Below are 25555 nucleotides of genomic sequence, written 5' to 3' on the forward strand. Positions count from 1 at the left end.
ATTGGAGGATTGGGCCAAAAGAAATCTGATGAGGTTCAGCAAGGAGAAGTGCAGAGTCCTGCACTTAGGACGGAAGAACCCAATGCACCGCTACAGACTAGGGACTGAATGGCTAGGCAGCAGTTCTGCAGAAAAGGACCTAGGGGTGACAGTGGACAAGAAGCTGGATATGAGTCAACAGTGTGCCCTTGTTGCCAAGAAGGCCAATGGCATTTTGGGATGTATAAGTAGGGGCATTGCCAGCAGATCGAGGGACGTGATCGTTCCCCTCTATTCGACATTGGTGAGGCCTCATCTGGAGTACTGTGTCCAGTTTTGGGCTCCACACTACAAGAAGGATGTGGAAAAATTGGAAAGAGTCCAGCGGAGGGCAACAAAAATGATTAGGGGACTGGAACACATGACTTTTGAGGAGAGGCTGAGGGAACTGGGGATGTTTAGTCTACGGAAGAGAAGAATGAGGGGGGATTTGATAGCTGCTTTCAACTACCTGAAAGGGGGTTCCAAAGAGGATGGCTCTAGACTGTTCTCAGTGATAGCAGATGACAGAACAAGGAGTAATGGTCTCAAGTTGCAGTGGGGGAGATTTAGGTTGGATATTAGGAAAAACTTTTTCACTAGGAGGGTGGTGAAACACTGGAATGTGTTACCTAGGGAGGTGGTGGAATCTCCTTCCTTAGAAGTTTTTAAGGTCAGGCTTGACAAAGCCCTGGCTGGGATGATTTAATTGGGGATCGGTCCTCCTTTGAGCAGGGGATTGGACTAGATGACCTCCTCAGGTCCCTTCCAACCCTGATATTCTATGATTCTATGATTCTATGAAGGGTACGTTCTCTTCCGCCTCCCCTCCGCCCCTCCTGCAGCTCGCTATACTTTCCTTGCATAATGACAGGTTTCAGAGTAGCAGCTGTGTTAGTCTGTATTCGCAAAAAGAAAAGGAGGACTTGTGGCACCTTAGAGACCAATATATTTATTTGAGCAAAAGCTTTCATGGGCTACAGCTCACTTCATCGGATGCTCATGAAAGCTTATGCTCAGATAAATTTGTTAGTCTCTAAGGTGCAACAAGAACTCCTTTTCTTTATACTTTCCTTGTCTCACTAACCAAAAAGGATCTCTTCCTGTTTTCTGTACTCTCCTTCTCTGAGCCCTGGTCTACACTAGGACTTTAGGTCGAATTTAGCAGCGTTAAATAGATGTAAACCTGCACCCGTCCACACGATGAAGCCCTTTATTTCGACTTAAAGGGCTCTTAAAATTGATTTCCGTACTCCACCCCTGACAAGTGGATTAGCGCTTAAATTGGCCTTGCCGGGTCGAATTTGGGGTACTGTGGACACAATTCGACGGTATTGGCCTCCGGGAGCTATCCCAGAGTGCTCCATTGTGACCGCTCTGGACAGCACTCTCAACTCAGATGCACTGGCCAGGTAGACAGGAAAAGAACTGCGAACTTTTGAATCTCATTTCCTGTTTGGCCAGCGTGGGAAGCTGCAGGTGACCATGCAGAGCTCATCAGCAGAGGTGACCATGATGGAGTCCCAGAATCGCAAAAGAGCTCCAGCATGGACTGAACGGGAGGTACGGGATCTGATCGCTGTATGGGGAGAGGAATCCGTGCTATCAGAACTCCGTTCCAGTTTTCGAAATGCCAAAACCTTTGTCAAAATCTCCCAGGGCATGAAGGACAGAGGCCATAACAGGGACCCGAAGCAGTGCCGCGTGAAACTGAAGGAGCTGAGGCAAGCCTACCAGAAAACCAGAGAGGTCAACGGCCGCTCCGGGTCAGAGCCCCAAACATGCCGCTTCTATGATGAGCTGCATGCCATTTTAGGGGGTTCAGCCACCACTACCCCAGCCGTGTTCTTTGACTCCTTCAATGGAGATGGAGGCAATACGGAAACAGGTTTTGGGGACGAAGAAGATGATGATGATGATGAGGTTGTAGATAGCCCACAGCAAGCAAGCGGAGAAACCGGTTTTCCCGACAGCCAGGAAATGTTTCTCACCCTGGACCTGGAGCCAGTACCCCCCGAACCCATCCAAGGCTGCCTCCTGGACCCAGCAGGCGGAGAAGGGACCTCCGGTGAGTGTACCTTTTAAAATACTATACATGGTTTAAAAGCAAGCATGTGAAAGGATTAATTTGCCCTGGCATTCGCGGCTCTCCTGGATGTACTCCCAAAGCCTTTGCAAAAGGTTTCTGGGGAGGGCAGCCTTATTGCGTCCTTCATGGTAGGACACTTTACCACTCCAGGCCAGTAACACGTACTCAGGAATCATTGTACAACAAAGCATTGCAGTGTATGTTTGCTGGCGTTCAAACAACATCCGTTCTTTATCTCTCTGTGTTATCCTCAGGAGAGTGAGATATCATTCATGGTCACGTGGTTGAAATAGGGTGCTTTTCTTCAGGGGACACTCAGAGGAGCCCGTTCCTGCTGGGCTGTTTGCCTGTGGCTGAACAGATATGTTCCCTGCTGTTAGCCACGGGGAGGGGGGAGGGTTGAGGGGGTAGCCACGTGGTGGGGGGAGGCAAAATGCGACCTTGTAACGAAAGCACATGTGCTATGTATGTAATGTTAACAGCAAGGTTTACCCTGAAAGACTGTAGCCACTGTTTTCTAAAATGTGTCTTTTTGAATACCGCTGTCCCTTTTTTTTTCTCCACCAGCTGCTTGTGTTTCTATGATCACAGGATCTTCTCCTTCCCAGAGGCTAGTGAAGATTAGAAAGAAAAAAAAATCGCACTCATGATGAAATGTTCTCTGAGCTCATGCGGTCCTCCCACACTGACAGAGCACAGACGAATGCGTGGAGGCAAATAATGTCAGAGTGCAGGAAAGCACAAAATGACCGGGAGGAGAGGTGGCGGGCTGAAGAGAGTAAGTGGCAGGCTGAAGAGAGTAAGTGGCGGGCTGAAGACAGGGCTGAAGCTCAAATGTGGCAGCAGCGTGATGAGAGGAGGCAGGATTCAATGCTGAGGCTGCTGGAGGATCAAACCAGTATGCTCCAGTGTATGGTTGAGCTGCAGCAAAGGCAGCTGGAGCACAGACTGCCACTACAGCCCCTGTGCAACCAACCGCCCTCCTCCCCCAGTTCCTTAGCCTCCACACCCAGACGCTCAAGAACACGGTGGGGGGGCCACCGGCCAACCAGCCACTCCACCACAGAGGATTGCCCCAAAAAAAGAAGGCTGGCATTCAATAAATTTTAAAGTTGTAAACTTTTAAAGTGTGTGCCTAAAGTGCTGTGTGGCATTTTCCTTCCCTCCTCCACCACCCCTCCTGGGCTACCTTGGTAGTCATCCCCCTATTTGTGTGATGAATGAATAAAGAATGCATGAATGTGAAGCAACAATGACTTTATTGCCTCTGCAAGTGGTGATCGAAGGGAGGAGGGGAGGGTGGTTAGCTTACAGGGAAGTAGAGTGAACCAAGGGGTGGGGGGTTTCATCAAGGAGAAACAAAGAGAACTTTCACACCGTAGCCTGGCCAGTCATGAAACTGGTTTTCAAAGCTTCTCTGATGCGTACCGCGCCCTCCTGTGCTCTTCTAACTGCCCTGGTGTCTGGCTGCCCGTAACCAGCAGCCAGGCAATTTGCCTCAACCTCCCACCCCGCCATAAACGTCTCCCCCTTACTCTCACAGATATTGTGGAGCACACAGCAAGCAGTAATAACAGTGGGAATATTGGTTTCGCTGAGGTCTAAGTGAGTCAGTAAACTGCGCCAGCGCGCCTTTAAACGTCCAAATGCACATTCTACCACCATTCTGCACTTGCTCAGCCTGTAGCTGAACAGCTCCTGACTACTGTCCAGGCTGCCTGTGTACGGCTTCATGAGCCAATGCATAAAGGGGTAGGCTGGGTCCCCAAGGATACATATAGGCATTTCAACGTCCCCAACAGTTATTTTCTGGTCTGGGAATAAAGTCCCTTCCTGCAGCTTTTGAAACAGACCAGAGTTCCTGAAGATGTGAGCGTCATGTACCTTTCCCGGCCATCCCATGTTGATGTTGGTGAAACGTCCCTTGTGATCCACCAGAGCTTGCAGCGCTATTGAAAAGTACCCCTTGCGGTTTATGTACTCGCCAGCTTGGTGCTCCGGTGCCAAGATAGGGATATGGGTTCCGTCTATGGCCCCACCACAGTTTGGGAATCCCATTGCAGCAAAGCCATCCACTATGACCTGCACTTTTCCCAGGGTCACTACCCTTGATATTAGCAGATCTTTGATTGCGTGGGCTACTTGCATCACAGCAGCCCCCACAGTAGATTTGCCCACTCCAAATTGATTCCCAACTGACCGGTAGCTGTCTGGCGTTGCAAGCTTCCACAGGGCTGTCGCCACTCGCTTCTCAACTGTGAGGGCTGCTCTCATCTTGGTATTCATGCGCTTCAGGGCAGGGGAAAGCAAGTCACAAAGTTTCATGAAAGTGCCCTTACGCATGCGAAAGTTTCGCAGCCACTGGGAATCGTCCCAGACCTGCAACACTATGCGGTCCCACCAGTCTGTGCTTGTTTCCTGAGCACAGAATCGGCGTTCCACAGCATGAACCTGCCCCATTAGCACCATGATGCATGCATTGGCACGGCCCATGCTTTCAGAGAAATCTGTGTCCATGTCCTGATCACTCACACGACCGTGCTGACGTCGCCTCCTCGCCCGGTATCGCTCTGCCAGGTTCTGGTGCTGCATATAGTGCTGGATAATGCGTGTGGTGTTTAATGTGCTCCTAATTGCCAAAGTGAGCTGAGCGGCCTCCATGCTTCCCTTGGTATGGCGTCCGCACAGAAAAAAGGCGCGGAACGATTGTCTGCCATTGCTGTGACGGAGGGAGGGGCTACTGACGACACGGCTTACAGGGTTGGCTTCAGGGAGCTAAAATCGGCAAAGGGGGTGGCTTTACATCAAGGAGTATTTCAGGCAGGACTTCACGGAGGGTTCCAATAAGAAATGGTGCACCTAAGTTATTGTTCTTATTGGAACAAGGAGGTTAGTCTGGCCTCTGATTGATACATGGCTAGATTTACCTCGCTGCACCGTCTCTGTGAGTGACTGCAGTGTGACCTAGAGGAATGAGTCCCTTATAAAAGGCCGGGCCTCCAGCTCAGATGGGAGAGAGCTGCCAGATGAGCAGCACGTCTCTTCCCCGCTGTGGAAGCACAGACCTAACGGAGAGTGCTATCCTGACAGAGACCCAGAGGGGTTGCCAGATACCAGGGACACTGAGAAGCTGTTGGGGTTGCCACTCACTGTCCTCCCCCAAAGCTCGTTGTTGCCAGCGGGGAAAGGGCTGGGGGGAGTCCTCCTCTCTGGCCCCTATCCCGGAGCAGCCTGCCTGCACCCCAACTCATCCCCAGCCCTGCCCCACTCCAGAGCCCACACCCCCAGCCAGAGCTTTCACCTCTCCACCACACCCTCAACCCTCACCCTGAGCCCCTCCAACACCCCAAACACCTTATCCCCAGTCCTAGCCAGAGCCCTCATCCCTCCATACTCCAACCCTCTGCCCCAGCCCTGAGCCCCCTCCAACACCACAAACCCCTCATCTCCAGCCCTAGACAGAGCCCTCATCCCCCCATACCCCAACCCTCTGCCCCAGCCCTGAGCCTCTTCCAACACCACAAACCCCTCATCTCCAGCCCTAGACAGAGCCCTCATCTCATAGAATCATAGAATATCAGGGTTGGAAGGGACCTCAGGAGGTCATCTAGTCCAACCCCCTGCTCAAAGCAGGACCAATCCCCAATTAAATCATCCCAGCCAGGGCTTTGTCAAGCCTGACCTTAAAAACTTCTAAGGAAGGAGATTCTACCACCTCCCTAGGTAACACATTCCAGTGTTTCACCACCCTCTTGGTGAAAAAGTTTTTCCTAATATCCAACCTAAACCTCCCCCACTGCAACTTGAGACCATTACTCCTTGTCCTGTCCTCTTCTACCACTGAGAATAGTCTAGAACCATCCTCTCTGGAACCACCTCTCAGGTAGTTGAAAGCAGCTATCAAATCCCCCCTCATTCTTCTCTTCTGCAGACTAAACAATCCCAGTTCCCTCAGCCTCTCCTCATAAGTCATGTGTTCCAGACCCCTAATCATTTTTGTTGCCCTTTGCTGGACTCTCTCCAATTTATCCACATCCTTCTTGTAGTGTGGGGCCCAAAACTGGACACAGTACTCCAGATGAGGCCTCACCAATGTCGAATAGAGGGGAACGATCACGTCCCTCGATCTGCTCGCTATGCCCCTACTTATAAATCCCAAAATGCCATTGGCCTTCTTGGCAACAAGGGCACACTGCTGACTCATTTCCAGCTTCTTGTCCACTGTCACCCCTAGGTCCTTTTCTGCAGAACTGCTGCCTAGCCATTCAGTCCCTAGTCTGTAGCGGTGCATTGTGTTCTTCCTTCCTAAGTGCAGGACCCTGCACTTATCCTTATTGAACCTCATCAGATTTCTTTTGGCCCAATCCTCCAATTTGTCTAGGTCCCTCTGTATCCTATCCCTGCCGTCCAGCATATCTACCACTCCTCCTAGTTTAGTATCATCCACAAATTTGCTGAGGGTGCAATCCACACCATCCTCCAGATCATTTATGAAGATATTGAACAAAACCGGTCCCAGGACCGACCCCTGGGGCACTCCACTTGACACCGGCTGCCACTCCCTACATTCCAACCCTCTGCCCCAGCCCTGAGCCCCCTCCAACACCACAAACCCCTCATCTCCAGCCCTAGACAGAGCTCTCATCCCCCCATACCCCAACCCTCTGCCCCAGCCCTGAGCCCCCTCCAACACCACAAACCCCTCATCTCCAGCCCTAGACAGAGCCCTCATCCCCCCACACCCCAACCCTCTGCCCCAGCCCTGAGCCCCTTCCAACACCACAAACCCCTCATCTCCAGCCCTAAACAGAGCCCTCATCTCCCTACATTCCAACCCTCTGCCCCAGCCCTGAGCCTCTCTAACCCCCCAAACCTCCCAGCCCCAAACAGAACCCTTACCCCCTACACCCCGACTCTTGCCCTGAGCACCTCCCAAACCCCTCAGCCCTGCACCCCCTCCCTCTGCACCCCCTCCCATCTCCAAACTCCCTCCCAGAGCCTGCAGCCTGCACCCCAATACTCTGCCTAAGCCTAGGGCCTGCACCCCAGACGTCCTTCCTCACCCAAACTCCCACCTGGAGCCTTGGGGAGGTGGGGGGCCAAGTAGGGGCGGGTTCTGGGCACCACCAAAATTTCTACAAACCTGCCACCCCTGAACCCATGTACACACAGAATGGGTGTGTAGCAAGGAGCCTAGGGCAGCTGAATCGGTTCAGCTGTGTTACTGACTACAAGCCGGCCAGTGTGTTGCTGTCGGATTTTCCCCACTGACGCAGTGGCGGACCGCTCCACGGCTGTTAGGGCCCTGGGTTGGGACGCAGTGGAGTGAGGGGGCCTGAGTTCCCCTACCACCGCCACCCCACCGTCAGGAGTAGCAGCCTCCCCACTTGGTTGTCAGGAGGCCTGATTGGTCTGGCACCCGCCTGAATCAGGACGCCAGACGGTTGTGCTGACTCTCCCACCAGAGAGCTAACCTCCCCCAGGCTGCGACAGCTCCGCCGGACTGTAGGCCAGAGCCCCCCTACTTGATTGCTGCCCCGCCCTGATGAAGGGCCAGGCAAATGGACCTTCTGCTGCTCTGCCTGCCTGACTGTAGGCCACAGCCCCTACTCGACAGCAGCCCTGTCCTGAATGAGGGCCCCGGGCAAACAGACTCTCTACCGTTGGTCGGCCGGACTGCAGGCCAGAGCCATGAACACTGAGCTATTTCCCCTGAACCAAGGTACCCCGGAAGTATCGTAGCGAGGGGCATGGTCTCCCACCCAGACAGATGGGGAGGGAGCCGCGAACCCCCTACAGCCTCTCTTTCTACTTGTTCATACTTTTTCTCTAAATATGTCAAAACACAGCACGCTGTTAGGGCCCTGGGCGGGGACGCAGTGGAGCGGGAGGACCTGGGTTCCCCTATCCCCGCCACCGCACCGTCAGGAGTGGCAGCCTACTTGATCGCTGCCCCGCCCTGATCAAGGGCCAGGCAAATGGACCTTCTGCTGCTCTGCCTGCCTGACTGTAGCACAAGCACGCAACCTTCCCCCGGCCAAACACAGAAAAATAATACAAAATAAATGTTCAGAAGGGCCGATGGTGCCAAAAATGTACACGACCGGAAACGGGGACGGAGGGCGGGATGTAAACTCTACACGGGGCATGGAAACCTGTCAAAAAGTACATGGTGATAAAAGCTATTGAGCGGTTAACTACTCACGTGGCTGGGCAGGGCAGGCGGCCAATGGGGAGAAGGCCATGGTCCGGCACGATGTGTTCCACCCTGCTCCAGGCGGGCTCTGGTGCACCAAACCCCCAGAGTAGGGAGGCTGGCTTTTACTCAGGGAGCTGGGCAGCTTCAATGACTGGGTTCTCCCTTGTATGCATCAGTCTCATCCTGTGCAAGAGTGTCCGTAGGCTGGTGCGGGCTGGACGATGTTTCTTGCAGGCATTGAGGATGAGCATTGTCTGCAAAGCCAGGCACCTGACAGAGGACTTGCTGTCCTGCTGCAAGCCTTTGAGGACTAAGATTGAAAGGAAGGAAATGGAGGTCAGAGCCATGGTGCTCTGGAAAGCCCTGGCACACCAAGCCAGGGCTGTACCTCTCAGCCCGTGACAAGAAGGCAGCAGGCTGGGAGGCGGGAGGCAGGGGACTAGCAGGAACAACCACCAACCCTCACTTAACATCCCCACTGCCCTCCATAGCTGGGGGAGCAAAAAAGACACAGGCAAGAAGTCACAATGAACCCCATTCACTCACTATTTCCAGGACTTCCCCGTCCCTGCAGGATCTCATGGCCTCATCCCTGCCTGTATTTACACTCCCCCTTCCCCCCAGTGCACAGATGGGCACTCAAGCCCAGAGAGGGGGAGATTCACAAAGGGGGCTTGGGCATTGTTAGGCTACGCCTAACTTCCGGTGCCCTGCTGCCCTCCAGGAAATGCCGAGGAGGGAGCTCAGCCATTCTCTAGCTCTGGTTAGGGCCCAGCTGTGAAACTGCTCTGGGAGTGAGGAGCCTGAGCTATGTCACCCCCCCTCCCGTCCCCCTTTTCCCCAAATGTGGGGAAATGTGGAGGAGACGCTGCTCTGCCCTGCGCTGGCCCAGGGGTCCGGGCATGCAGCAGGGAGGTAGATGACCGGACGTCACCTCAGTCTCCTTTGGAGCAGTGGCTTGACACCAGGCACCCCACCTGGAGGTGACTGCAACAAACCCTGGGCTAGTGAGTGCAAGGGGGGGAGGCAGGACCCCACCCTTGCTGTGTTGCGGGGGCGGGGGGGGGGCAATCGTCTGCGAAGGCCAGCCAGCTCAGGCCCAGTTTGGGGATTTGCCAGGCCACAGCTCTGAGGTCAGGGCTAAGTGCCTGGGCACATGCCAACCACCAGACACCACAGGGTGAGGGGGAAGCTGATTGGGGGTTTGGGGATCTACATTTTGCAACCCTTTGTGGCTCTCGCCCAAGATCACATTGCTGGCGTCGGAGATTGAACCCAGCCCGTGGCCCTGGGCCATTCGTCCCTCTAGCGCTCAGTGCTCAAGGCAGATACCACTCACCATTGCAGATGGCCTCCAACTTCTCCTGGCTCTGCTGGTCCAGCTGCCGGGCAGTGAGCCCTACACACACAAACAGCTCATTACATCCCTGCGTCCCCAGAGAGGGTGTCAAAGCCTCTGTCACCCTCCAAGCAGTGGGGCTTTCCCCTGCCCCTTGTTGTCCAGGACGCACTCCTGAGTCCCCAGGGGAAAGGGCGAGTCCCCAGGAATGGCTGTGGGGCTGGTTGCCAAAGGAGAGCATAGCGCCTTGAGGTTCCACTACCAAGAGCCCATGGTGGCGTGGGGGGAGTGGGGGATGGGGACTGCATGGGGAGCAGTGGAGTTCGAGGGGGCCCATCAGCCGATCAGGGCAGTTTGGGGTGAGCTTGCTCCTGCGGGTTTCTGACACCCCTGAGCCTTCATTCGGCAATCAGGAGCCCAGGGGTTACTTCTCGCTGCCGGCAGGGACTGAGGAGAGCCTGGGACTGGATCCAGCCCCTCTGCTTAAGGGACCCCTCTGCTCTGTGGTTACCTAGAAACCTGATGGCCGCTTCTCGAATGGGAGCCTGCGGGTTTTCCACAAAGGCCATGGCCTGGCAGAGGAAGGTTTCTGCCCTCCCCTTGTAGCACGCCACCTAGGAGCCAGAACAAGGGAGCACAAGGTTATTAAAGGCCTTTCCATCCTGCAGGCCAGGTTCCAGATCTGTGGAGTGTCCTGCTTTCAGCCCTCTTTCCTGTGCCGGGGGGATCACGCAGAGGGACTACAGCCAGGGCCAGGTGTGGTCCCGGGGCTGGGGCTCGGTGTGGGCACGGAGCCGGGCAATGGAGGGCTCCCTCACCAGGCAGTCACAGCCTCGCCAAAGCTCCTTCTTCTGGACGAGAGCACCGAGCTGGCTCCACCTGAGGAATTCCAGAGCACTCCTGAGGGTGTCCCAACACACCTGTAAAACAAGAGGGGTCGGGGCGAGCCGGCCACGGTTACGGGAGCTGGAAGCCAGGGCCGTCCCTCGGCATACGCGGCTGCATAGGGGATTATGAAATTTGGGGCACCAAATTGCCCTAAATTTCATGGTGCCCCTAGGCGGCTGCATGCTGCACATGCAGCAGCCCCAGCCCCAGCGACCCGCCCTATACCTCGGCCAGCCCCGCCGCGGGCTGCGCCCACTACAAAGGGCAGGGCCGTCCCTGGGGGGGCCTGGACAACTCCCTCCGCCCTGCCTCTTCCCCTTCCCCCCTGCTCCGTCCCCAGCCCGCCCCCATTCCACCTCTTCTCTGCAAGCCTCTTCCCCCAGTGACCCCACATTCACTGGCAGTGGCAGGAAGTGGAGCAACCCGGTCCCAGCCCGCTCTACTCCAAAGGATTGCCCCCCGCACTCACCGGCGGTGGGAAGCGGAGTGCCGCAGCTGGGAGCTGGCAGAGTAGAGCGGACTGGGGCCAGGCTGCTCCGCTTCCCGCTGCTGTCAGTGAGTGTGTGTGTGGGAGGGATCCCTTTCCCCAAAGCCCCTCCCTCGAGCGACACAGCTGGAGCCGGGGCAAGGGAAGCAGAGCGGGCTACTCCCAGCTCTCCTCTAATCCCCCAGGACACTCTGGCCTGTGGGCCCCCCAAAAGTGGCCCCACACAGCTCCTGCCTCCCAGACCCTGGTCGGGGGGAGGGGGAGGCCTGGGACCCCACACAGCCCCACTGCGGGAGGGCTGGATAGGGCACCCAAATGGCTAGGGACAGCCCAGCTGGAAGCCACTAACATAGTTACTGGAGGCCGTGTGTGCTGAACGGTTCCCGGCCCGCGGCTGCTTGTGGAAGGGCGGAGGTGTGGCTAAGGCAATGGCTGGAGACCTGACTCAATTCCCAGCTCTTCCTGCAGGAACTCAGGCAAGTTGCTTCGGCCCAGGGCTACAAAGGGATTTAGGTGCCTAATGCCCATGGGCATTCAATACTTTTGAGGCACTAGGCCTCACACTGTGCCTTAGTTCCCCACCTCCTGGGGGGTAGGAGGGTGAATTCATTACTGCTGGGAGCATTTGGCTCCCAAGTGATGGGGACCATGAGAGCGAGCGTGGGCACAGGCACCTGGGGCAGGGCGGACGGGGGGCTTGGGCATGTCATGGCTAGTAAGACCTGACCGGGCTGCTTGGCCAAGGGCACATTGGGTCTTGGGCACCATCCAGAGGCTGGGTAGCTCTGCTCCGGGTAGAGACCATGGCCAGGGTTGTGCTCTTCCCACCAGCACAGCCAGGGGAATGTGCAGAGGCCAGTGGCTGTAGGAGAGGTGAGCTGACCCCTCCGCCCACCCATTCTCTCAGCCTGGCTGCAGCGGGGGAGTGTTGGGCTCAGAGGAGGCAGGGAAGACTCAGCAGTTGAGTGAGGCGCCATGGTCATGGAGCTACTGGACTCAACGTTCAAGTGATTTTGAGCACCTGATTGTCACAGCACTGAGCACCTGCCCTCTGCCGGCCAGACCCTTGAAAGGGGGGTGTCACATGTTGCCCCCCCCAACAAATTACTGGTCACTCTGTAACGATCTCAGCTGCAGGCTCCAGCTCGTGGCCTCACCTGGGACACATTGGGACGCTCATCATGCAGCAGGAGGAGCAGCGGGACCAGGCTCCGGAGGACGAGCTCCTTCATCTTCCTCCTGCTGGGCCCCCTTACAAGCTCCAGCAGGTGTTTAAAGAGGGCGATGGAGAGCACCCGGAGTTTGCTGGACTCCTGCAAGAGAGGATGTGGGGAGGAGACGCTGTGACGGTCAAGCTCACCCAGCAGGGTGAGCGCTCACTGTGACAGAGATGTCTGCCCTGCAGGGGGTATTGCTAACTCACCCCCAGTCACAGGCACAGCTGGGGGCCAGAGTCTCATGGGCATAGCGCCACTGAAGGCAATAGAGATGCAGGTTTCCACCAGCTCAGGGGCTGGCCTGGTATCTTCTTGGCCAGAAAACCTGTTCTGTTCCCCCCGGGCCCCACAGGGTTTTCGTTTAAAGGCTCACCCCAGGGCGAGATCCTGCATCTTCAGTCTGGGCTGCCCTGTCCCTTCGGTCAGCTGGGGATCCAGGAGACCCTGGGAACAGCTTTAGCTGGGCCTGTGCCACTACTAAATAAAGAGCGGCCGGGTCCCAGCAGAGTTCGGGAGGGCTGAGGGTACGATTTAGCCTTGTGAGAGCTGGGGAGGTGGGTGGTCCCAGGAGCCCCCACTGGGATGTTACCCCTGGAAGGCAGTAATGGATGGGTCCCTTTCTCCCGCCCACTTTGCTGGCTCTCGCCGTGCAGTGGGGGACTGAACATCAGTCTGGTGAACACGCTGGCGGGGGCTCGTTTGTGGTTCCAAAAGGCCTGGGGAGAACTAGCCCCTCCTTTGATGCTGCCCTGCCATGAGAATGAAGGGGAGAGGAAAGGGTGGTAGCTGCAGAACCTACAGATGGAGCCGTTTCCTTATGGAGCTGACAGGCCAGCTGTGGGATTCCTGGCCAGGGAGGGGAGGGGCAGGATTTTCACCAGGGTACCATCACTTGTTACCCTGGAAGCCAGCAGGAGCATTGCGGCACCCTGTGCTGCAGAGGCCCCCTCGCTGCATTCAGTCTCAGGAATGCATGTCCTTCCCTCAAGGGGAGCCTCGTCCCCAGGCTGCCCTGATCCTTGTCAGCAGGCCTGCAGGACACCAGGGTTCCCACCCTTACTGCCATATGCTCTGATGGAGAATGGGCTAGCAGAAGAAGGCGGGAATGGGTTCATGTCATTTACGACAATCCTTTTTCTGGCTAGGGCCATAGCATAGGTCCCGCTAGCCCACCCGCCAGCCCCCATTCATACGTCTGTGGCTTGAAGGGTCTCCCGCGGGCCGCCAGGCCTTACATCATGAAAGAAAGGCAGGAGTTTCTCAGCCACTTGCACAGCCACGGGGCTGGCGCTCTGCCTGTCCATGCCAGCGAGGATGTCTCTCAGCACCGTGATGGCATTGGAGATGATGTCCCTGTCTGCCTCGTGTAGCCGCTCCACGATGACTGGGAGTTGGCGCTGGAGTTTCCCTATCTGTGTGAAAGGAGGAGCTGCTTTACGAAACACCCTCCGGTGACCCAACAAGCCATTTCCAAAACAACGTCTGCCTCCCCTGCAGACAGAGCCACGGGAACTAGGAGTGCAGGGCGTGCTGCAGCACTCCAAGGTTTTACACGGGGCTCTGCTCCTGGCCCCACACACAAGGTCCCAGCTGCCGGCCCTGCGCCAACTCCCAGCTGTGGCCCCAGCCTCGGCCCCCTTGCCCCATCCATCTCCCGCCCCCCTGGAGCCATGGCCCTGCTCCTGACCCCAGCTCTAGGGGTGGTGGGGTGTGTGGACAGGTGTAAGGGGGTGCTCAGCACCTACACTATCAAAAGTCTTCTAGCGCCCCGCCTCCAGATGACATGTTAGAGCCTCAAAGCCCTTGCACAGCCCCAGCTAGGATCGCAGGCAGCGGGGCCGACTACCTGCAACATAAGCAGCTGCTTCCTTGTACCCCCGATCCCAGGGGGTGGTATTTATTAGGAGGTATCATCTGTGGAAACTTCTCTGCACAACACCTTGACCCCAAACAAATCAAGTGTATTCTTCTTATAAGGGTTAGAATAGCACCTCCAGCGCCTATCTGCAATCAGGGCGTGTGCTGGGGCCTTTCCAGGCACAGAAAGAGACATTCCCTGGCCTAGAGCTTACAGGCTAGACACACAAAGGAAGGATTTCTATCCCCATTGTACAGACATGGAACTCAGGCACAGAGAGGCGACGTGACTCACCCATGGTCACCCAGGGAGTCTGGCAGAGTCCGAAACTGAACTTGGGTTCTCCTGAGTCCCGGGCCTTACAGCCCAGCCTCGGCGAGGGAGCCGATTTTGTACACGAGTTCTAGGCTTGGTCTGTTACTAAAAGCCAGATTCAATCATTTCTGTATTTAGCTTTTGAACTGTTCAAAGACAGCCCCAGAAAACCTCAACCGGGATCAGGGGGAAAAGTGTCCAATACAGGCTTACCGATTCCGGAAGGAAAAATAAAACACAAGCAAGTGAAAACCAGGCTGAGGACATGGAACAATGGGAATGGTGGATAACAAAGAGAATTACAGTCATGCCCTCTCCATGTCTGATCGATTCATCGTCCGGCTTTAATAAACCGGACTGACCTGCTATTCTCAGGGGAAGTAAATTATCATTAGGGAGAGTTGCCTTCAGATTGTCTCCTCTTTGACCAGGCTGCCAGATCTGTGTATTTAAGTCCCAAGGGTTTTCTCTGCCTTCACTATACTGTGTCTATCACACTTGGTATGAGGTCTGAGCAGCAAAAGGCCCTTCTCGAGCTCTTCAGAGGAACGAGTGCTGCGGGACAGAGCTGTGACGTCAACAGTTAAAACCTACGAGGCTCAAAAAGGGGATTCGTAGGAAAAAATGGTTCCAATTGAAGCAAAATGGCTCTTTCCGGGGGTCCCGGATCACTGGTGTCACCAGCAATCCCTGGAGCTCTAGAGTCCACAGCTCTGCTGCTACTCTAGTGCTAGGGTTCTTTGGATCACACACCCAGAGACGCACCCTGCAGGAGCCAGGCCCTGCCCTGCAGAACAACAGACAAAAGCCAGGCAGGGACTTGCCCAAGGTCACCCAGCAGGTCAGTGGCAGAGCCAGGACTAGAAACCAGGGCTCCTGACTCCAGGCCACGGCCAGGTCCCCTGGGAAGCTTTCAATGACCCCAGCCCTGCATCAGCTCCCTGATGAAGGAGTTGCCAAGACTTTGAAGGAAAGAGCTCAAATTCAGAGGGATCATGGTAAATTGGAGGACTGGGCTATAGACAACAAAATGAAACTCACCCAAGACAAAAGTGAGGTGCTACATTTAGAGAAGAAAAAGCAAATGCACAGAAACAGAATGGGGGATAACCGGTTGTACTGCTGAGAAGGATCTTGGAACTGCGGTGGATCACAGCCTCAGCATGAGTCAGCAAAGCGATGCTGTTGCAAAAAAAAAAAAAAGAAAAAAAAGCAAATGCAATCTTAGGTTGCATTAACAGAGGTATAGCCTGCAAGTCATGGGAGGTGATAGTACCACTCTACTCAGTGCTGGTTAGGCCTCAGCTGGAGTACGGTGTCCAGTTTTGGTCACCAATGTCTACAAAAGATGTGGAGAAACTGTAATGGATCCAGAGGCGAGTGACAAAGATGATCAGAGGGATGGAACACAAGCCATACGAGCAAAGATTGAAGGAACTGGCTATGTTTAGTTTGGAAAAGAGGAGATTAAGGGGGGACGTGCTAATGGTCTTCAGATTCTTCGAAGGCTGCCAAAAAAAAGATGGCGAAAAGTTGTTCTCTCTTGCCACAGAGGGCAGGACAAGAGGGGATGGGTTCAAAAGACAGCACTGCAGATTTAGATTAAATCTCAGGAAAACCTTCCTAACTGTAAGAAGAGTAGGACAATGGGACAGACGACTAGGGAGCTTGTGGAAGCCCCTTTGCTGGAGGTTTATAGAAGGAGGCTGGAGCCATCTGTCTCGGCTGGGATAGACACAACAAATCCTGCATCTTGGCAGGGGGCTGGACAATCTGACCTTGCGATCCCTTCTCACCCTGCGGTTCTATGAGAGCTGTCCCAGAGCACCAGGAGAGGGTTTCGGCGTGTTCTGCCTCGACCATAGCGCTGGCTAGAGTCACGCTCTCTCTCTTCGGCCCAATGGCGATACCCAGTGGGAGACTGAGAGACACCCTGAGGCCGTGGAGGGGAAACACGGCGCTCCTTCCCTTGCTGCAGGGGCTGGAACTTACGGCCAAGGGGGCGACGCCAACCTCTTGCTGAGAGACATCGTGATGAGGGTGCAGCGGTCGCTCCTGCAGCGTGTTGAGCAGCTCCCGTAGGACCTTTCCTGCGGTCTTGGGGTGGGATGTCAGCACCCTCCACATCTCCACAGCAACGCTGCAAAGGGAGAGAGCCGATTTCACCTGGCCAGAGCCCCGCCAGCCTCCTGCACCCACCGCCACCCGCACCCTGCTGGGTCTCCCGCCACCGGCCGGCCCTTTGTTGCCCTCCTGCTGCAGCAAGGGCCCCCACTGCCTGGGGCAGGCTGCATGGGGGCCGGGTCTGAGTGTCAGCCCCGGGGGAGGCCGAGGGCTGCCATCTGGGGTTTTGCAGGCTGGCCTGTCTCCACGGCATGTCAGCCTGCAAAACCCTCCAGAAGAAGCAGAAGCTCTGCAGGGAGCAGGAGGTCTCTGGAAGGTTCTGCACGCCCCTGACCCTGGCAGCGGGACCAGTCCGGGGGAGCCGGAGCGCAAGCGGCAGCAGCCCCAGCCCCGTACCTGTCACATGACAGCGAGCAGCCCAGCAGGGTTGTGACCACCTCCTCGCTGTACTGGTGGCCCAGCACGACAAGGGCCTTGAGCAGCTGCTGCTGGGCCAGCGGCTCGCTGATGGAGTCCAGGTTGTGGTATATGCTCGTCACAGCCTCCGACACCTGGAAGAGAAATGGGGAGATGGGGGCTTTGGCTTCCTCGCGCTGCTATTGATCTGGGGTGCCAGGGAGCTGCCGTACCTGAGAGTCATCTGCCCTCCCACATCCTCTTCTCCAGCTCCAGGCCTAGAACACAGGGCCAATTCCCGGCCTATCGATTCATAGACTGCAAGACCACAAGCGGCCATGGAGATCACCTAGACTGAACCCCCCGCATTGCACAGGACCTGCCCCCCAGTAATGCCGAGCGCCCAGAGACAGAGTCTCCCACGGATGGGCTCCCCCAGCAGGCTGTTCTCACTGCAACTCTTACCCTCTCCAAGCTTGGGCTGGGGACCCACAGGATCACATGCAGCATGTGCCTGGCCGCCACCGAGTCATGGACGCTGGTGTCTTTCATGCCCTCGATAGCCGTGAGGAGGAAGTCCATGCGCTCGGAGGGGTTGAAGTACTTCCCAAACATCTGAAAAAAACCTGCCAGTGAAACCCCTTTTGCTGCCCAGTGCGGTTCCAGTCGGACCGAGCAGCCAGGAGTGGACCAGCCAGGAGTGCAGGCAAAGCCCGCTCTGCCGGGACAGGGCTGGGTTACTGCACCTGGGATGCACAGTACCCAGCCAGCAATCAGGAGCTGTCGTACATGGCAGAGGCCGGTGTGGCAGTGCACGGGGGCACAATACTGCACAGCACGGATACACTCTCTAGTGCTCAGCAGGGGCTGGCACTGGTGCGTGGACGCAATGATGCCTTGGAGAGCATTAATCTCTGGGGAAGCTCCCACCACACCTGACAAGGAGCTGGGATCAGGTTTGGATGAGACCCAGTGCATCTTGGGATGTGGCACAGAAGGAGGCATATTGGCCCTCCATAGTAGAAGCCTTGCCAGCAGATCGAGAGAAGTGATTATTCCCCTCTATTCGGCACTGGTGAGGTCACATCTGGCCCCCCAAGGATGTGGAGAAATCGGAGAGAGTCCAGCAGAGGGTAACGAAAATGATTAGGGGGCTGAAGCACATGAATTATGAGGAGAGACTGAGGGAAGTGGGCTTATTTAGTCTGCAGAAGAGAAGAGTGAGGGGGGATTTGATAGCAGCCTTCAACTACCTGCTGGGGTCGGGGGCCGGGGGGGCGGGTTCCAAAGAGGCTGGAGCTCGGCTGTTCTCAGTGGTGGCAGGTGACAGAACAAGCATCAATGGTCTCAAGTTGCAGTGGGGGAGGTCCAGGTTGGATATGAGGAAACACTATTTCACTAGGAGGGTGGTGAAGCACTGGAAAGGGTTACCTAAGGAGGTGGGGAATCTCCATCCTTCGAGATTTTTAAGGTCAGGCTTGACAAAGCCCTGGCTGGGATGATTTAGTTGGGGTTGGTCCTGCTATGAGAAGGGGGTTGGATTAGATACCTCCTGAGGTCTATGATTCTATGAGGTGGAGTGGGCCATAGGCAGGGCTCCGGCCCAGCTGGATGGGGTCAGTCACACGCCTGGGTCTGTCCCTTCCCCCTGACTCCCAGGGTGTTAATTTCTCTCTCCTGAGGACTCTGGGCACAACAAACCCCGGAAGCATTGAAAGTAGTTACCATGGCGATATTGCTGGTGTTGGTGAACCAGGTGACCCAGAAGGTGTTCTCCGCTCGCCACTCCCTGAAGACCTGCATATACTCTGCACTCTGCTTTGCCAGCGTGGTGCCTGAAGCAGGGAGGGGAAAGAGACAGCAGGCAATAGAAATCAGAGGTTAGCTTTGGAAACGGGAGTTTTGCAAGGAAGTTTACAGACAAGTACGTCTAAGAAACATACTGTAAATTCAGGCCAATAAACTCCCCCCACCCCCGAACAAAACTAAACAAACTAACCCCCCTGGAAGAGTCAAAATAAACCAGGCAGAAGTGCAGCAGCAGTGTGAGGCTCTCCAGTGGATTGCACTGAATGCAGCATGTAGGATTACCAGCCCTGTGGGCAGGTAGCACATCTGGGCATTTGGCCCAAGGAGCTACTGCCCTCGGAGACCAGGAGGCCAGAGGATCTGAACTGGTGGAGCCAAGGGAGACAGCGAGGTACATAGAGGAGACTTTTAGGGATGCAGTAGAGTGGTCCCACCCCCAGTCTGACAGCCTCTGTGCTGCTGAGGAGGGTGAAAGTTTCTGGGAAGGAGAACATCGAGCTGGAGCAGAGGGAGACGATCCCATAGTTGGGACCCACCTGCCAGATGAAGTCAGGATATCCTCTCACACTGAGGCTGCCCCTCCTGAGGCGGGAAGCCCAGTTACAAAGAAAAGCCAGGTAATAGTAATGGGGGATTCAATCAATAAACATATAAGCAGTTGGGTTTGTGATGAGTGGGAGAACCGCATGGTAAATTGCCTGCCTGGTGCAAAGGTTGCAGCTCTCACGAGACATCCAAACAAACTTATGTGCAGTGCTGTGGTATGTAAGCTAATGTTTAAATCGGCCTCTGTACGAGATAGCGAATGTGACAGTGAATTTTATAAAAGTCTCCAGATGTGATCCCTGGCAAGCCTGACTTCAGCACCAGGCAAATTGTTGAAATGATAGGAAAGAAGAGAATTATCAGACACATAGGTGAACACAATTTGTTGGGGCAGAGTCAACATGGCTTTTGTAAAGGGAAGTCATGCCTCACCAATCCAACCAAAGTAAGCTGTCATGGGATAAGAGGGAAGGTTCTCTCATGGGTCAGTGGTTAAAAGATAGGAAGCAAACAAGAGGGATAAATGGTCAGTTTTCACAGTGGAGAGAGGTAAAGAGCGGGGCACCCCAAGGATCTGTGTTGACACCAGTGTAGTTCAACATAGTCATCAATGATCCAGAAAAAGGGGTAACCAGTGAGGTAGCAAAATTTGCAGATGATACAAAATGACTCAAGATAGTTAAATCCAAAGCAGACTGCGAAGAGCTACAAAGGGATCTCACAAAACTGGGGGACTGGGCAACAAAATGGCAGATGACATTCAATATTGATAAATGCAAACTGGACACCACAATCCCAACTATACATGCACAATTATGGGGTTTAAATTACCACTCAAGAAAGAGATTTTGGAGTCATCGTAAAGAGTTCTCCGAAAACATCCGCTCACCGTGCAGTGGCAGTTAAAAAAGCCAAGAGAATGTTGGGAACCATTAGGAAAGGGATAGATAATAAACCCGAAAAATGTCAGAATGCCTCGATACAAATCCAATGTGCGCGCCCACACCTTGAATACCGCGTGTAGTTCTGGTCGCCCCATCTCAAAACAGATATACCAGAATTGTAAAAGGTGCAGAGAAGGGCGACAAAAATGATTAGGGGTATGGAAGAGCTTCCATTTGAGGAAAGATTAAAAAGACTGGGGCAAGTCTACACTTAAACCACTCTATTGCCATAGCTGCACCGGCGCTGTAGCATTGAAGAGAAGATGGTCCTCTGCCAACAAGCTCTGAATCCACCTCCCGGAGAGGCGCTAGCTATGTCAGTGGGAGGGGTGCTTCTGCCAACAGGGGTGTGGATTTTTCACAGCCCTGAGCAATGGAGTGATAACAATATAGGTCTGCAGTGTAGACCTGGGACCATTTAGTTTAGAACAGAGCTGACTAAGGGGGGAGATGACAGAGGTCTATAAAATCATGACTGGTGTGGAGAAAGTGAATAGGGAAGTGTTATTTACCCCTGCACATAACACGGGAACTAGGGGTCACTTTCTGAAATTAATAGGCAGCAAGTTAAAAGCAAAGAAAAGAAGGTATCTCTGCACACAATGCACAGGCAACCTGTGGAAATTGTTGCCGTGGGATGTTGTGAAGCCTAAAAGGATAATTGGGTTCAAGATAATTAGGCCATGCAACCCCAGACTCTGCATGTCCCTAAACCTCTGACTACCAGAAGCTGGGACTGGATGAGAGGGGATGGATCACTCCAAATTTCCCTTTTCAGTTCATTCTCTCTGAAGCATGAGGCACTGGCCGTTATCAGAAGACCCAATACTGGGCTAGATGAACTGAGCTGAGTCAGTATGTCCATTCTTATGTGAGTTATGAAGAGTAGAATATGGACAGGGGAAGCTAAAGACATCAGGGGAAACTCCATGGCTTGAAGGACTATGGATACTAAGGAGGTTTTTTCAAAAAGTGTATTAGGAACAAAAGAAATCCTAGCAATGGTGTAGGCTCATTACTAGATGGAGACTGTTTAAAAGGATGTAGAAAAGGCAGAAGTGTTCAATAAATATGTTTCCCATGTTTGGAAACCCCATGTCAATGTATTTAGGAAGGACAAGGGTCTCCAGTGCTCTTACGTTTTTGCCACAGCAGGAAGGCGTAGAGGTGGTGAAGTCCCTCCATAGCCGATCAGCAGATCTCCTGCTCCTGCTCAGCACAGAGCAGAGTGAGACAGCCCACCAGCTGGCCCAGGACTCTGAACTCCTCCAGTCCCTGATGGAGAGAGGGAGCAAGGGGAGTCACTCGCCCCTGCAGGCCCAGCGCAGCATGTCCCCCTGGCATTGCACTAGCAAGGGGCTAGAACCGGGCGAGGCAGAGCCCAGCGCAGAGAGACTGGGGACAATGAGAGCAGGAGGAGCCATGGGGCCCATCACCAGGGACTGAGGGAAGCTAAGCAGGGACGGGAAGTCTGGGTAGCAAAGTCAGCAAACGTTGCCCTCGAGTGGGGACCTGGGTAAGGAATGAACTAACGTCCAGTCTCCATCTCAAGGGCAAGCTCCTAATCCCAGCCCCTTCTCCCATCCCCCTCCCTCCACTGACCTCAGGTCCAGGAGCGTGAGGTCACCTTGGACTCCTCTTCTCTGCATTCCGCCTCTCTCACTCCATCCTGGAGCTCCCCACAACCCCCACTTTCTGCGCCGCACCCAGCCTGCCGGCTCTCTCCTGCCGGTTCTCTCCTGCAGCCTCCCCCTCTAGCCTCCCCCTCCTGCCAGACCTTCCCTTGCCCCTCCTGCAGCCCCTGCGCTCGCTCCCTGCTCTTCCCCACGTCGTCGCACCAAGCCCCTTGCCCTCCTCTCCTGGGGTCTGCACGGCCTCCCCTGACCCACTCCCCATTGCTCTGGCTCCTTTGGCCCCTCCCATCCCTTTCACTGTGTCCCCTTCCACCTCCCTCCTTCTCTTCTGCTGCCCCAGCCTCTGGGGGCATATCATCCAAGCGCCCCCCTCCAGCTGCTGGAGGGGAGGCCCTGCCACAGGGGGGATGGAGCAGCTGGAGCAGCTCAATGGCCCTGAGCACCCAGAGCAGGGGGTGTTCATCTGGCAGCCTGGCAGGAGCTGATGCCAAAGCATCCCGGGGGCAACTGACAAAGGGGCTGAACAGACACCTGGGTTCAGAGGGTGCTCTCAGGGCGATCCTGTGTAAATCCGCTGACCCTGCGGAGCAGACTTTGGTCCTAGGGGAACAGCGGGGAGAGTCCTTGGAGATAGAATTATGGGGCTCCACCCAAGGCCCACTGGAGTCAGAGGACAGACCGTCCACATCAGGGCTCATTAGATTGGACTCCTACCGAGGATCTTGCTGAGTCACTATTCCAGGCCCGGGTTTTCCCTGCCAGGGAGCGCTGCACCGCGAGGCTGCTCAGTGCAGTTAGGAGACGGCCAGAGTCACAGGCTGCTCACCTTGAATTGGTGTTGACCAGAGATGAATTTGGTCAGCCAGGTGATTCTTCCCACTGCCCTCAGCCGCACATGCACCTCCTTGGATGCGGTCCAGGGGAGCAGGACCTGAGAGAAACAGATTGGGACAAATTGCGAAGGAGAAGTACCAAAAAATAGCACAAGCACACAGAGTGAAAATCAGAAAGGCTAAGGCAAAAATGAGTTCTAACTGGCAAGGGACATCTGAGTATCTGAATATCTGAATATACTGATACTGAGTATCTGAATATACTGAATATTCAGAATATTCAGTATCTGAATATTCAGTAGACTGAATATCTGCCGAGGACATTTCCCTCTTTTTGGAGCACAAACCACCCACAGAATCGACTTCCTGTGGCCCCAGAACTAGAACATTGGGGGAATCTAGCTCTGGGCTGTGGCCAGTATTGGTGGGGCCCATGGTGAACACAAATGAATCCCGGGCTCAGATGAGGCTCAGTGGAGAACACGGCAGATCCCGCACTCCTCCACTTCCGCCCCATGCAGACGTTTTTCAGATATAGCGGGGGCACTTGGTCCTCCAGCCCAAGAACCTTTTTATAGAACATACTCTGAGGAGCAGTAGTCCCATGCTTGGGATTAAATGGAGCCTTGGTCCCAGAGCCCCACCCCAGCTACAGGACTCGTCCCCTTCCTGCCCCCATGCCTCCACACCTCCACGATGTTTTGCAGCACCACAAGGTTGGGCTTCTCATCCTCACACACCAAGGCCTTCAGCAGCTCATCCATGGTGTTCAGAGTCTGTGTGCAGAGCAGAGGAGAAACCACAGCAAGTGGCGTTATCCAGCCAGGCCACGAACCAATGCCCTGGCGTGTGACACTCCCCAGGCCACGGCAGCCCCTCCTATTCCAGCTCACCCACTCACTTGTACCTGCAGGGGACCTACTGCAAACTCCTCCTGGCAACAGGACCCCACCCGCTTTTGCTGTCCCCAGGGAGGACACTGCACACAGTCTAATGCATTAGAAGAGTCAGGAAGGACTCCGCATTTGAGGGGGAGGGGAGATTTCCAGCCAAGCTTCACTTCCCCTGGCCTGTGTGCATCTCAAGCAGCCGATCTCAGGCCTGTGCCCCCAGCCATGCACTGGGGATGAATGTGCTTGGGAAGGGAGTGTCTGTTCCCCACTAATTGCCGGTGCCTGTGAAGGATAAATGCCTACTACTGCTACCCTATGAGGGAGTTACTCCTTTATCTGCGGCGGTGGGGCTTGTGCTTTGGTACTGCGGGTCCTGAGCTGAAGCGCTGCCAAGGAGCTGTGATCATTACACTCTTATGCCAGCGCCAGGTAACCCAGGGGGCAGGGACACAAGTGACTTGCAGGATTCCCCCTCGGTTTGGGGCAGCTCCTCATGGCTAGTTTCGGGCTTACGTTGTTGTATAGAGCAGCCTCCACGCCCTGGTTGGTCTCTGCTGGAGGCAGGGAGAAGGTGCTGGAAAAGCAGACCTTGAGCAGGCTGGATAGCTCCATTCCCCGCAGCAGTGGCTTCAGTTTGCTAAGAGAAGAGACACGCGCGGATTGGAGGGCTGAGGCGAGACTGATGCACTGATGTTGGCCTCAGGCTCCCAGGATATGCTGGGCAGGCTTCTGGGAAGCTCAGAGCAGGGCGCCAGCGGCACTGAGAGAGAGCCCCCCATGGCGCAGGCTGTGCCACGTGCCAGGGCTCAGCCTGCCCAGCCTCTGAGCCGCAGGGAGTCGCTGAGCTGCCGGTGTGATGCAGCTGGCACAGCTGGCGGCGACTCCGGTGGCTCCCTCCAGCAGTGCCCAACTGCCCCTCTCCCCCCGGAGCCATCGCCTGCGGGTCCCAGAGGGGACCGGTCCAACCCCCTCGCTCCCTCCCCCACATCTTCACACGGCCACTTGGAGAGGTCGCCAGGCACCGAAGGATCCTCCACCACCAACCCACGGGTGCCAGCGCACATGCACCAGCACCATGGCCTGGTGCCACGTGCCCGGGGGAATCAGAAGACGGGGGAGGAGCAGAGGGGGCAATGCCCTGGAGAACTGGCCATGCCAAGAGGCTGGCGTGTCTGGCTGCACACAGCACTAGCTGGGGCTGCGCGGGCAGGCCGGGTACCTCAGCTCCATGATGGCGAGCATTGCTTGCTGACGCATCCCGCTGGTCAGGGAGTCGACGGACTCAAGATCAATCAGCTCCTGGGGAGACAATGTGGGGAAGTGCCAGCCGGGCTCCGAGCTCCGGTAATGCTGCGACTGGGGAGCAAAGCGCAGGGCCTGCAACACGTGGCCTTCGCAGACAGGTCGTCCTACTGTGGGCTTGACGGTGTGCAGGGCTCCAGCTGGGGAGCACAGTGCAGGGCCTGTGGTCAGTGCCCCAGCGTCACGCGCCAGTGCACTGCAAAGGCTCCATCAGCATTAGCACCCAGGGACTCCACCTGAGATCAGGCTCCTTGTGCCAGGTGCTGCACACACACAGTGAGAGCCAGTCCCTGCCCCAGAGAACTCACGAGCTAACTGGACGAGACAAGGCATGGGAGGGAAACTGAGGCACAGAGGGGGAAGTGATTTGCCCAAAGGTCTCACTGAGGAACTGAGCCCCAGCCCACTGGACCACCCACCAGCACACGCTGTCCCACGTTCAGGGAAGGGAGGTAAGCTCCGGAAAGCTTTCTGCAGCGCCGCAGAGCAAAGACTTTCCAAATCTACGGAGCAGATTTGTTGCTAGTTCCCTAGTGGGCACTGACTGCGCAGTGCTGGGGCTCTGTGCAGGGAGACTGGTGTATACAGAGCGACCCGGTGACTTGGGAAGCTGGGCTCAAGGGAACAATCTACGTTTCAATACAGTGACATGTTCAGGACCAAA

General features: G+C 55.4%; 1 protein-coding gene across 1 annotated transcript in view; it reads right to left on the bottom strand.

The window, feature by feature from the left end:
* LOC141976832 (maestro heat-like repeat-containing protein family member 7) overlaps positions 1-25555 on the bottom strand; it is a 56691-nt gene that overhangs the window by 18369 nt on the left and 12767 nt on the right. Inside the window, exons 2-5 of the mRNA XM_074937996.1 lie at positions 18656-18765; positions 17396-17545; positions 16931-17085; positions 16424-16550 (exon numbers count right to left, since the gene is read on the bottom strand). Of these exons, the coding sequence (XP_074794097.1) occupies positions 16424-16550; positions 16931-17085; positions 17396-17545; positions 18656-18765 (542 nt within the window). The remainder of the gene's footprint in view (positions 1-16423; positions 16551-16930; positions 17086-17395; positions 17546-18655; positions 18766-25555) is intronic.

The sequence above is a fragment of the Natator depressus genome, chromosome 23 (genome assembly GCF_965152275.1).
Source record: "Natator depressus isolate rNatDep1 chromosome 23, rNatDep2.hap1, whole genome shotgun sequence".
Lineage (NCBI taxonomy): Eukaryota > Metazoa > Chordata > Testudines > Cheloniidae > Natator > Natator depressus.